Consider the following 13,871-nt stretch of genomic DNA (forward strand, 5'->3'; position numbering starts at 1 on the left):
AAAGAATGAGATCCTTATGTACTGCAAACATGCACTAATAAAAAATAAAAATTAAGAAAACAAATAAAAGTTCACTAAGAGAAAAAAGAAAAATTATCAGACACTCTAAAATAAGACAAAAGATGACTGACCTCTAACCATCATTCCGGGAGATCCTTTGAGGGACCCACCTGAGAAAACCTAGAAGGAATCCTGCCTTGGGGTGACATGCTATTTACTACTGATGAAGGCCCAGACTCCAGCCTCAGTGAAGCTATATGTTAGCACTTTGTGCATTTCTGCAAGAGAGATGCAGACTGTTTCTGTCAGAATTAGAATCCCAAGGTTGCGGGTGCATTCACCAATTTTAGATCTAATCTGGCAACCATATTCTAGCAGCCACCATTCTTTTTTCAATTCCTATAAATACCAAGTTCATTCCAATGCTCTATGCTTTGGCTTTATTGTTTTGTTGGTTCTTTCATAAATGAATAAGTAAATTTTGACAAATACCTGTATTTGTATGAGAATTACGTTTTTAACCTTGTGGAAATTCTCCTTTGACATAAATGAAATCCTAAAGCTATTTCCAGTTTGGCGATAGGAAAGAAATCTAATGAATACCTCAGACATGGCCAAGAAAACCAGTTCTGTGGTGCATCAGGCCCTGCCTACCTCCTCTGCCGTGGGTAAGCTGGACTGAAGGACATACCTGCGGACAGCCTGCTAAGCTGAGAGAAGTGAGGCCGGTGCAGTAAATGGCCAGCGCTTTAACAGTATTCTCGGACAGCTGGGGACAGTAAGAGACATCCAGTTGTTCCAAGATCAGTGAGTTTTTGCAGAATGCCTGCAAGAAATTCCAAGGTCAAAGGTTTTTCCTTAGTTTTCCTAAGTCTCCACCGAATGTTGTGTACATCCAGAGCCATCAAACCCACCCCACTTTACTTAGTATACACTTCCCTGAAATACAGAGGTTGCTCTTGTTGCCAAAAATAAAGCAAGAAAACTTTACAACAAGCGCAAGGTCGTGAGTTCGGTTCCCAGTACCGGAGAAAAACCAAAAAAAAAAAAAAAAAAAGAAAACTTTACATCCAAAATCTCATTACAGCAAAAGATCTTCATATACCAGTTTAATAGCTTAGCAATATTCAAATTTCAGCTAATACTGTCTCATTTTTTGGAAGTTATTTCTAATGAAATATGATTCATGCGGTCAGTAATTATTAGAGCTCTATTCAGCCAAATGAGTGGATCAGGAAGAGTCTGGAGTTGAGACCAGATGACAAACACATTAGGGGCCACAGTGGGAGGTGATAGAAAAGCTCATTCCTAGAAATTTTATGTCTACCATTTGTTCCTTCTGAAACCTCAGCAAGTCACTTAACCTTTCTGAGCCTTGCTTTGCTCTTTTAATTGAGGAAAATAATATTTATGGTCTAGCATTGTTGTGAAATGCCAAAATGTCCAAAATTTCTAGGGCATTACAAAGGCTGGAAGTCATTGGTAATTCTTTCCTTTATCTTAGTATTTCTTAATTTTCATCCCGCCTCATGAATGATAAAAAGCAACCATGAGGAAAGTGACAACTCAGCAGTTATGTAAGAGCAAAATGATCCACAACTGCAAACCTAAAAGTAATTGTAAAAATGTATTAGCCAGACACGGTGGTGCATGTTTATAATCCCAGGAGGCTGAGGCAGGAGGATAGAAAGATCAAGGCCAGCCTGGTCAATTTAGTGACTCAGTGAGACCCTGTCTCAAAATAAAAAAATAAAAATGGGCTGGGGCTGTAGCTCAGTGTGGAGGTCCTGGGTTCAGATGTATATCAAGACTAGTAGAAACTGGAACCATGACCAATTCCTGAGAACACTCAAAAGAAAATCCCCCCCTGCTGCAGCAATATCACTCTGTACCGGCTCAGTCACACCAGAGGTTCTGGCTCATTGAGAAGCAGCTCAGGCACATAAGGGACTGTATGAAAGAAAGCCAGTAAATGATTGTTTACCACTGGTATGAGGGCTAGATCTTAGTGACTCTCCTGGGTTACTGGTGAGGTGCTCCTTGTTTCTGTGTATAAACAGACATCCACTGACGTGTGTGTCCTCTCCCTCTCAGCACTGAGGGGAAGACCTGAGCCAGTGGCTGAGTCTGGGACCCTCAGGCTGGCCCTGGAGGTGACACCAGCAGCAGGCTTCTCTCCCTCCGTGTATGTCTCTTTCCTCCTGTGTTAGCCCTACTTTCAGCTAGTTTAACCCTTAGAGAGTTTGTAGGCGACAGAATTTCCAGGAGAAGCAGTTAGCATAGCCGGTGCTATGGAACCATACACACAAAATTGGTTTGGCCTGTGGGCAAAGATGATATGAAAAGATTTTTTTTGTTGTTGTTGTTGCTATTGTTGTTTTCAGTTAGGAGGAACAAGTTGGAGAGATATATTGTACCACACAGTTACCATAGTTAATAACAATGTATTGTGTGTTTGAAAATTGCTAAGTGAGTACATTTAAAAATTCTCACCCCCAAAAATAAGTATGTAGGATGACAGATAGTTCGTTCACCTAACATAGCTCTTCCATAACATGCACATATATCAAAACATATATTGTACTTCATAAATATATACAATATTTAGCTTTAATAACAAGAATAAAATCTTAACAATCATTGGTATTTGTGGATAACATCCATAATAATAAAGATGAACCCTTGTACTTCCAGAAGAATTGAGATATTCGTTGTTTAACCTTAAATCATCATCTATTTCTGACCACAACAGCAACAGTGATTACCCCTTCCTTTGATCTCATGCAGAGATCAAATTTTTTTCAAATGGTTTTTCAAATTGTTTTCAAATGGTTCAGCACTTAATGTATTTTGACCCATTCCTGTATTGTGACTAATTGTGCATGGAAATCTATCTCATCTAGCAACTAAATGGTGTCAAAAATTGGAAGGGTCACTGGTCAGGAAGGTAGTGAGGCCTGTGTCATGGAGATAAGCAAGCATAGAGGTCACAGGCAAGATGCAGAAGGGAAGCTAGTTTTAAATGACTGGACTCAACGATCTTCAATCTGAGCTCAGAGTTTCCATAAGCTTTTTGATAATGCAGTAAGTCTCTCATGGTACTGTCTAATTCCCCTTCACAAGCACTGCATTCAGAGTGTAATACATTCTCCATAAACACTGGATAGCTGGTTTATACTGTGTAACTGTCTTCCAAAATAATATAAGAAATATATGAAATCTTTCAATAATATAAGAAGTCTCATGTTGCATAGAGCTGGGTAGCATTGTTTTCTCTGTGAGCATGAACAGAGTTTGAGAAATCAGAAAATTCATAACACAAAAATTGAAATAATAATTTCTTCAATAATGACCATCTTTATAGGGAAATTCAAGAATTTACTATGTGAAAACCCTCTTCAGCAGCATGTGAAGACAGTGTCATCAGCTGCTTGAATAGGTTCTGTTTAGTGCCTTTTAAAAAGCTCTAATATACTTTGAAGGTGAATTTCTCAGAGGCTTTAAATTAACTTATAAAAAGGATTATACTGTCTACGATACACTCATGATAGCATTCTCATCTATGGAAAATCTGAGGTACAAAGATTGGTCCAAGGCTTATGCTCAACCAGTGGCAAATCTGAGAACTAAAGTCAGAAATTTCCCTGCCATAATTCATATTTTCCTTTAGAGGCACATAAATCACATTAAGTACTTGTCTGCAGGTGTGTTTTAACATAATCATCCACAAAATCCCCTATAGATGAAACCATTACACATTCTCACTCCAAGGCTGTAGAATCATTCATGTATCAAGGACATTGGTTCTTTTCTTGGAAAATGCTACACTGTGCTTCTTCCAAGTCCAAGTCTTTTACAGTGAGGATGGAGAGAAAACACAAATTTTATCAAGTCTGGCTCTGTCACAGCCAGTCTTGCTGTGGCTTAATAATTGGAAAGAAATCTTTCAAATTTTCTAGTGAGTTAATCACTTCTTCTCGGTATCTTCCAAGCTGAGTCACAGTGCGGGGCTTAGTGACCACATTCCTAAGCTGGGTAGGTAGCGGGGACGGGCTTTCACTCAGATTAGTGGGCTGTCACAGTCATGTTCTTCCCCCAAAACCCATCTTAATCACCTCGACAGGTGGCAGCTCGGAGCCTGGGAAAGCTCACTTCATGGTTCATACAACAGCATCTCTTGACTACTTGCTCATTAGGTCCTGATTCGTTCTGCAAAGCTGGGTTTCTGTTGATAATTCCTGAATAACACTGTGTTCTCAAGAACCAGTTTCTATCACAAAGACTATTTTTTTGGCTTTCCCAAGGGCTAAAAATACAATATTCATAATTTTTAGTAATAAACTAAGTACAAAACTGTTGAGCTTCATTTATCCCATGAGATGTAGAGATCTGAAGAATGGCCTGCTGGTCAGCATGACAGGGACAGGGGACAAGGCCAGGAACCAAAGCGAGTGTTCCCAAAGATACTTTCCTAACAACATGTGTTACAAAATGTCATGGTTTGGAGGCATTTTCCCTTCAAACCAGCTCAAATGTGGCTCCCCAGGACTTCCCTAATTCCTCCATTTGGCAGAAATGCCTCTTCTAGACTCCTATTGCTCCTCAGTTTTTGCTTTTTTCATTTTCTGCTTGAATTATAGCTATTTATGTTTTCTGCATTAATGTATGCTTTTGAGGGGGCAGAATCCCTGTCTAACTTATCCTTGTGGCCCCAACACCTGGCCCACAGACTTGTACACGGTAGGAGGAAGAAGCTGCTTCGCAGAGTGAGGAGGACGAGCCCTGGGATAGCAGGAGTCAGTAGAGAGGGTTATAAGTATCGTAACACAGAGGACCACAGCTCTCCAAACTGGACACATGCCACACTGGACAGAGCAAGTGCCAGGTACCCACTGAGAAGAGGGTCAAAAATAGAATAGGCAATTAGGCTGTAGATGCCAAAGGAGCACAAATTCATACTGTTAGTAGGAAAGTGGAGTTCTGATGTTTAATTTCCCTGCCTTTTTATTTTTGCCTTCAGACTGTCTGACAGGTTTTGTTTAACTTTTGCCACCTTTCCTCTTACATAGGATAAACTAATGTCCCAGGGTAGCTTAAGGGGTTGGCAAGGTCTCCTAGAGATGATTTTCCTTTCAACCAGTTCTCATATAGTTCTTCTCTGTGGATGCTCAACATGAAATAACAGATGTGTGCATTCATTTAGCAAGCTCAGCAGTTGTCTGACAGTGCTCCCAGTGGAAGCAGGCAAGATGCCAGGACTGGTGTGGGGTGTTCCCAGCTTCAGTTGTTTCTTGGCCAAAAAAACATGGTACCCATGACTCCAGAATCCCATGGAACCTTCCAGACTATGAGAAACTGACAAGCTGTTAAATCCCACATCCTTTGAAGTCTGGCAAATTTCTAATTCTGTTGCTCTGCCTCTACAATTGGAAACACACTAGTGTCAGGAAAAATGGAAACCACTGAGCTATTTGTCTGTGCTCACAGCCTTTGGGAAAAAATAATGCCCCAGTGTCTTGGCAGGAGTTTATCTCTAACTGCCAGTTGGTTCTAGGTGCCTTGAGCCTCCTGGGGGGTTATATTATTCTATATTATTCTATTGTTAAGTTTAGGAGATCATTCCTGCCATGGACAGCTATGCAGCATGGATTTCTGTAAGCAGGCTCATAATTGTCACAAATCTGTGGGAGTTACTTTTCCCACAAAATACCAAATGACCACCTTTTCAGTTCTTCCAGAGGAATTCCTTAATCCCCCTTCCGAAGACCCTGTAAAACAATTCCAAGCCTGAGACCCTCTGTGACCTTCATCATAACCTTCTGATCAATTAATTCTCAATACTAACTTGGAATACTGGATGACAACAGACTTTCCTGAGCAGTACCAAGAGACTTTGTCCAGATGTGCCCCCTCCCCATCCTAGGGGGGCTTCAGGGCTTCTCCTGGACCAAAGGCCATCTTGGAAAGGAATCCTCTATTTGTTCCTGCCCTTGCAACTCACGGACATAACTTTATCCCTGGAGAAGAGGTGGAGTTATTGAAATCTCATGCTTTGATAATTTTTGATGACTTCATCTTGGAAACCAAATACAAATCAATGTTGATTTTTAAAAAGCGTCGTTATGTGAAGCCAATACATCTAATCTTGTCTTTGGCACTACAAGCTAGGATGTGTCAACAGCTACCGAAATCAACTTTGGTTGAGCACTAGGGGGTGGAGTCCATCAACTGACAAAAATGATGATGAGAATCTTGCATAAACAACATTGTGGGGGCTGGGAATTTAGCTCAGCGACAAAGCGCCTGCCCGGCAAGCGCAAGGTCGTGAGTTCGGTTCCTGGTACTGGAGAAAAACCAAAAAAAAAAAAAAAAAACAACATTGTGTAATGAGTGAGAAAGTTTAGTGGTTCAGACTGTTAAGTAGTATTAAGTACGGCCCCTATTATGAGCCATGAACTCAGCCCTCCACAGACAAGACTGTTTTCCTTTATGTACTCACACACTTGTAGACAGTTCACGTCTGTGTGTGTGTGTGTGTGTGTTTTCCTACACTGACTAAGCCTTTGAAATCCCCAAAACAGAGATTAAACAATGTTCTTTTAAAAAATAAATGTTATCATGTATACTTAAGGTATACAACGTGATGTTATAGGATGCATATAGATACTAAAAAGGGTTGCTATAGTGAAGCGAAGACTAACATATCTATCATATCATCTATCTCACAGTTATACTCTTTTTGTGCTTTTGTTTTTGTGCCAAGAACAACTAAAATCTATTCAGTTAGCATGAATCTCTTATGTAGTGTGACTTTATTACCCAAAGTTTTCAGGTTGCATATTAGATCTCTATACTCTTTCATATACCTGTATACCTGCTGCTTTGTATCAGTTTACCTACATTTCCCAATATCTTCTGACTCCGAACACCTCACCCCAGGTAACCATGATCTTATTCTTTTATCTTTTCTTTTATCTTTTTATATTTTCTTTTATATTTTTGAGGGTTTTTTTTAAAGATTCTATATCTAAGTGAGATCATATAATATTTTTTCTGTCTTACTTATTTTCCTTAGCATAAGACCAGGCTCCTACATGAACAATATTCTTCTAAATAATGCATAGGTCAAAGAAACCGAAAGGAAGAAAGAAAGAAAGAAAGAAAAGAAAGCTCACAAGAAATTGTAAAATATTTTTAACTAAGTGAAAATAAAAATACAAGTTCACAAAATTTGTGAGAGGCACTGAAAACAGTGCTTGGAGAGATATTTATAGAGATATTTAGAGAACTGAATGCATATATCAGATATTTGTAGCACTGAATGCATATAGCAGAGAAGAAGATTAATAATGATAATCAAAGTTTCCATCTTAGGCAACTAGAAAAAAAGAGCAAATTAAATGCAAAGTAAGCAGAAAAAGTAATAAAAATTAGAGCAGAAATCAATGACATCTTAAACAGGACCACAGAATAATCAATTAAACCAAAAAATGGTTCTTTGAAGATATTCCAAAAATTAATATGCTTCTAGTCAGGCTCTCCAGGAAGAAAAGAGGAAAAAGGGAAAAGAGGAGGAAGAAACAAGTTACTCATGTCATAAATGTAAACAAGGCCACCACCACTGATTCCAAGGACACTGGCAGGTTAACAACGGACTATTATGAACATTTTGCCTGCAAATTTGATAACTTGGATTAAATGACCAATTCTTTGAAAGATACAATCTACCAGGATCACACAAGAAGAAATAAATAATTTGAATGGGCATTTATTAAGGAGATTGATTAAGAAATTCTAATACAGAAAATACCAGATTCTCATGATTTCACTAGTTAATTGTACCCAACATTTGAGAGAGAAATGGTATCAATTGTCTACAGTATGCTCCAGAAAACAGAAGCAGAAAAAACACTTCCTACACTCTATAAGGCCAGTATTTCTCTATTAGCAAAACCACACATGGCACGAAGAAGGGAAAATTGCTACAAAAGCCCAATATTTCTTTTTTGGTACTGGGAATTGAACTCGGGACTTTGCGCTTGCCAGGCGCTTATGCCGCTGAACTATATCCCCAGCCCTCAAAAGCCCAACGTCTCTCATGAACATAAGATACAAAACTTCTTAATAGAATATGAGCAAATAAGATCCAACAATGCTGAAAAAGAATTATATAGCACAGGCAATTGGGATGTACTCTAAGTATGCAAGGCTGATTTAAAATTCAAAAATCTGTTGATAAAATCTGTCCTATCAACTAGCTACAGAAGAGAAGTCATGCCAATAGATGGAGGAAAAGCATTTGACAGAGCCAACACCACGAATGACAAAAATCTAAGCAAACTAGAAATAGAAACTTTTTGATGAAGAACATCTTTAAGAAAAAAAACCTACATACAGCTAACCTCACCCTAACTGGTATTAAACTAGGCTCTTTTCCTCCTGCAGAATAAGGCAAGAATGTGCCCCTCTTACCACTCTTACCCAACACCTTCTGGAAAGTCCTGAAGAGCACAGGAAGTGAAGAAAAAGAAAAGGTACACAGAGGAAACGAAAGAAACAAAACTGCTCTTAGAAACTAATCAGCCATTACCGCGTATAGCAGGATACAACATAGGAACACAAAAGCAGTATGTTCTACCTGCCCATGTGACCCTGTAGAGCCAATCAGCATTGCTCACACATAATGGAAGGCGGAAGGCTGGAGGGCGGCATGTGGGATGCACAGACACACTGCAGACTGAGGCAGAGACTGCGACAGAGGTAGAGGGGACTCGGGCTGAACAAAGCTGAAAGCCGTCCTTTCTAGAGCTGGGCGGCATACAAATTGCCTTAAGTAAACAGTGTTAATCAAGTGCTCAGATGGGTACACCTGGGACTAGGTGTTGACTACATTAACCAGGGATAGTGGAAGATACGTTTAACACTATCATGCCAGTGTAAAACGGCGATCCATTTTCTTTCAACCTGGTTTATTCTCTCACATTCTATAGAATAATTATAATTAACATTATGAAGGGTTGTGTTTAGGTGTCCTTATACAAATGCGTTTTGTCAATTATAATTTAGATGTCTCTGAAAAATGCATTGCTTCATTTGAAGGAGTAAAAATGAATAAATTATTTCTTCAAAGACATGTTCCAAACTATCTTCTGACCATTAAGAAGAAACCTTTTTTTTTGGTTTTTCTCCGGTACCGGGAACTGAGCTCACGACCTTGCGCTTGCCAGGCAGGCGCTTTTGCCGCTGAGCTAAATCCCCAGCCCCAAGAAGAAATCTTGTTATCAAAATTACCTGTGTTTAACAAAGGCCAAATAAACTATCAAATTACTATACTAGCAATGTTTATTTTTTAATTTATTAATATATATTGGTTTCTTTGTTGCTAAATATAATAACAACAATGGTAATGGGTAATAACCATTATACACTGGGTCAGGAACTGTGCCAAATATTTAAATGTTTATACAGTTAATACAATACAAAGCATATTAAATACTGCATTGGTTTTTTGTTTGTTTTTGCCTTTTTTTTTTTGAGACAGGGTTTCGCTATGCACTTCAGGCTGGCCTTGGACTCACTTTGTAGCCCAGGCGGGCCTCGAACTCACAGCAATCCTCCTGCCTCAGCCTCCCGAGCGCTGGGATTACAGGCATGAGCCACCATGCCAGGCTGCATTGATTTTTACAAGGAACCTAAGGCCCAGAGAAAGAAACAACTTACCCACTGCCACGCAGCCTGACAGGCCTGAGCTGGAAAGCCATCTGGCTGCAGACCAGATGTTAGTGAGCTGTAGCTGCTCACTGGGGCAGATCTGGTCTGCTGCCCATTTTGGGGGGCCCACACACTGAGAATGGTTCTCATATTTTTAAGTGGTTGGAAAAATCAAGAGAATAATGTAATAATATGTCATGACACGTGAACTTCAAATTTCAGTCCCTCTCACTTGTTCTCGGGGCTGTTTTCGCCTCACAGTGGCAAAGCTGAGTAGTTGTGACAAAGACCTGGTGGCCTGTGGGCTGCAACAGCCAGTCACGGAAAGTCTTCCTGGAAGAGCAGCTCCTGGCTGCGTCACGACCAGAGTCGCTGTAGGAGCCACGGACCGGGTGAGGCTGAGCGAACTGCTTAGGTGCCTGTGGCCGGGGAAGGGGCGGAATCGGCAAAAAACTCGGAACTTCTGGCAGTGGGGCCCGCATTTTCTGTCTGTCACCCTTGCTACCAGAGAGCGAATCCACACACTTCCACGGGGAAAGCTTTGTCATTTAAGTGGGTGGTTAGCTTTAAAAATTAAATTATAAACAAAGGTAATTCATTAACAAACTAATTTTTATTTTGGTTTGAATATGACCATTTGTTTATTTTAGCCTAGGAATATATATTAGCATAATATTATAATCTTATGCTATCCCTATGCACAGCTTGGATGGAAAGAACACAAATTTGTGGGTACTGGGAGTGCATACGTGTAATCCCAGCACTATCTGGCTGGGGCAGAAAGATCACAAGTTCAAGGGCAGTCTGGGCTACATACTGAGACCCTGTTTCAATAAAACATACACACACACATTCACACACACACAGAGACAGGTATGTGTGTGTCATATAATATGTACATCTTAGATATCTAATTTATATGCACTTGTATATGTGTATATCTAATGTGTGTATACATGTATTACATGTACATGTATTACATGCATCTGTATACATGTACTCATATATATGTATCTAATTTATCTACATGTATTAGAAACATAGGCATATATTTTCATATGTGGTTACATGTAATCTAACGCATGCTGAAGTTTGTAAACATTTAACTTACATATAATGTACATAGATACACATTTATATACAGTTACATATAAACATACGTAAATACATGTCTCACTGCATACGCAAGTGTTACTTTATTTGGTAGTTATAATGAAGCCTGAATTTCCCCTCCCAATGCACCTTCTTAACTACCTAAACCTAGTAACACTGATATAATCAGAAAGTGTTGTCTAATTGTAAGATTACACTCACAAGTTAATTGCCTTTAAAAAGTATGCACCTTGGTGTGCATGGATATTACATTAATGTATTCCTAGCATACTTCATTTTCAAAAAAGAAATGAAAATGCCAACTAGATTAAATGAGTACAAAACGTAACCAGAGTAAAAAAACCGGCTTTATTATATCAGTTCTAACAAAACAAGGTAAACAATTGCCCTGTATTGTAACACTCCACATTTAAACCAATTCCTTTGTCAAATCTGTCATTCAGTTATTTTATTTCACTAACTGCGCAAGAAAAATGTTTCCTAAGAAATGCTCAATTCTGACTATTTCAAAACTTCTTCCAAAATGCCTTTTAAGAGCACCAAATAATTTTAACTGAACATAGTCACTGAACATCTAATATTCTCAGAAAAAAATGAAAGCCAGAGCAAGTAATTAAAGCCAGATCCTAAAAGTCAAGTCAATACTTTGAACTCCAGCAAACAAACTGCACATACCGTGGCTTCCAGTAAAATAATAAAGTGAGGTAATTTTTCATTATTATGTTTATAGCTCTTGCAAAACCTAACAGGGGGAAAAAAAAAGAAAAATTTCATTTCTTATTAAATGCATTGAATGTACAATAAATCGTCATCCTCATGCTAAAAGGAGAATCTCCTCTTCTGTTGTTTTTTATTGAGTACCGACAGAGAATTCTTGAGGAACCATAGACAACCTAAACATCTCCGTTTAATCCATGTAGCACCTCTCCCCCTTTCATTTGCAAACCCACAGAAAGAAATGGTGACATGGGCTCCTGCATAACTCTTCTCCCCTTCTTTGTCTGTTCCCTTTTGTGCCTTAATTGGGCTTAAAGAGGTGAGGAGGAAAAAGCTCGCTATTGGCTCCCAAAGTGTGAGCCTTAGAAAGGTAGGACTGCTTAAAAGACAGAAACACACACACACACACACACACACACACACACACACATCACTACAAAAGTCTGGAGGAGAAGAGACGAGCTGATGAGAAAGAAAGTTTTCTTTTTCATGAACTGGCACCGCTGATACTGTACAACTATTAATCCTGCAGTTCCATGTTCCTGTACTTCATGCTCTTGTATAAAAATTATTTTTTCAAAATTATCTTCTTTCATTATCATTGAAATTAAATGAACATCAATTCTTAAAAGAAATTTTTTATTCTTTTTCACTGTATAAAAATAACAAAATCTCATAACAAAATAATAAGCAAATAACAATGGTTAATACACGGTGTATCATTGTCCTTAAAGTAGTTACTCAGGGTACACAGCACAGATAAGATTCTCTTTTACAGAGAAGAAACACACAGTTTTTTAAAAAAAATACGCCAGAATTGAGCTGCATATGACCTAGTTAACATTTGGGTAAATGTTTTCATCTAAAATCCCAGAGCACCTTATGGAAGAGTACAATTTTAAGCTCCAAAGAGTGAAAAGAAAAATGTTCATAACCCAGAAAATCAAAAAGAAATGGCAGAAAGCATTGATACCCTGATTGTTCTAAGCCTCAGACTGTGGTAAATATGCTATCACTCTAAGGAGCATTTAAAAAATGAACAAATGATAGCTATTAAGAGCCTATGTTGGGGCTGGGGATTTAGCTAAGCGGCACAGTGCCTGCCTGGCAAGCGCAAGGTTGTGAGTTCAATTCCCGTTACCGAAAAAAAGAAAAAGAAAGAGCTTATGTCATCATCATGGTAGTTTTCAATTATTCTGGATGATTTATAGTTTATTGCTCAAATGTAATTGATCACCATACAGGAAATATAGTAAAATATTAGAAACTTTTCAAAGATCTTGCTACATAATTTAAGCTGGGCTTGAACTCACTATGTAGCCCAGTCTGTCTTGAAGTCATAGCAATCCTCCTGCCTCAGTTTCCCCAAAGCTGAGATTACAGGCATTCACCACCATGCCTGGCGAGAAATGTTAGTACTTTAACTTTTACTTTATTCACCTCTATTCATCAACGTTTATGGAACACACAACTCTACTTATAACTAGAGCTACAAACGCAAATAAAACATGATCTGTTCTCTCAAGGAACAGAATCATGTTGTAGAACCCAGGTTTTCAACCTCGGTATTATTTGCATTTGAGTTGACTCATTCTTTGTTGTGTGTTCTTTTGTACATGGTATGGTAATGTCATCCCTGGTCTGTGATAGATAAACAGGTAATTGGATGGGTAAAGGATGAAGAGATGAACAGGTGCATGGGTAGGTGAACTGATGGATAGATGAATAGGTGATTGGGTAGAAAGCTGGACTGATAAATGAGTAGATAGATAGATGCATAGGTGGATAAATAGAGAAAGGATGGATAGGCAGGTTGTTAGGCGGATGGGCACATATTGTATATATGTATTGCATTATTCTACTGTACCTCATAAATTTGTACAATTTTTTTTTTTTGTCTTTTTGAGACAAGGTCTTGCTATACAGTTCAGGCTGGCCTTGAGCTCACTTGTAGCCCAGGCTGGTCTCGAACTAGCAGCTATCCTCTTGCCTCAGCCTCCTGAGTGCTGGGATTACAGGCATGTGCCACCACACCCAGCATGTACAATATTATGTGTCAATTATAAAGAAGAAAAAGCAGGCTGGGCATGTAGCTCAATGGTAGAGCACTTGTCTAGTACGGGTTCAGTCCCCAGAACTCCACAAAAGAAAATGAAGGGAAAGAAAAGAAAAAAGGAAGGGAAGGAAAGGAAAGGAAGAAAAGAAAATGAGTGGAGAGGAAGGCAACACCTCAGTTCTCCACAGCCTGGTTTTCTGGTTGTTTGCTAGGATTCAGTTTCCCGGATAGGTGTGGGCCAGTTTAGAGCCAAGGACCGCCAGGTAAAAAGCAG

General features: G+C 39.0%; 1 protein-coding gene across 5 annotated transcripts in view; it reads right to left on the reverse strand.

Moving 5' to 3' along the window:
* Fbxl13 (F-box and leucine-rich repeat protein 13) overlaps positions 1–13,871 on the reverse strand; it is a 189,409-nt gene that overhangs the window by 13,026 nt on the left and 162,512 nt on the right. For 3 of the 5 annotated variants that reach the window (XM_013510515.1, XM_013510514.1, XM_013510516.1), the window contains one exon: positions 692–826. The exons of the other annotated variants lie outside the window; for them this stretch is intronic. In XM_013510515.1, the coding sequence (XP_013365969.1) occupies positions 692–826 (135 nt within the window). The remainder of the gene's footprint in view (positions 1–691; positions 827–13,871) is intronic. 5 annotated transcript variants of the gene reach the window in all.

Source organism: Chinchilla lanigera, unplaced genomic scaffold (genome assembly GCF_000276665.1).
Source record: "Chinchilla lanigera isolate Chin_1 unplaced genomic scaffold, ChiLan1.0 scaffold00009, whole genome shotgun sequence".
Taxonomy (NCBI): domain Eukaryota; kingdom Metazoa; phylum Chordata; class Mammalia; order Rodentia; family Chinchillidae; genus Chinchilla; species Chinchilla lanigera.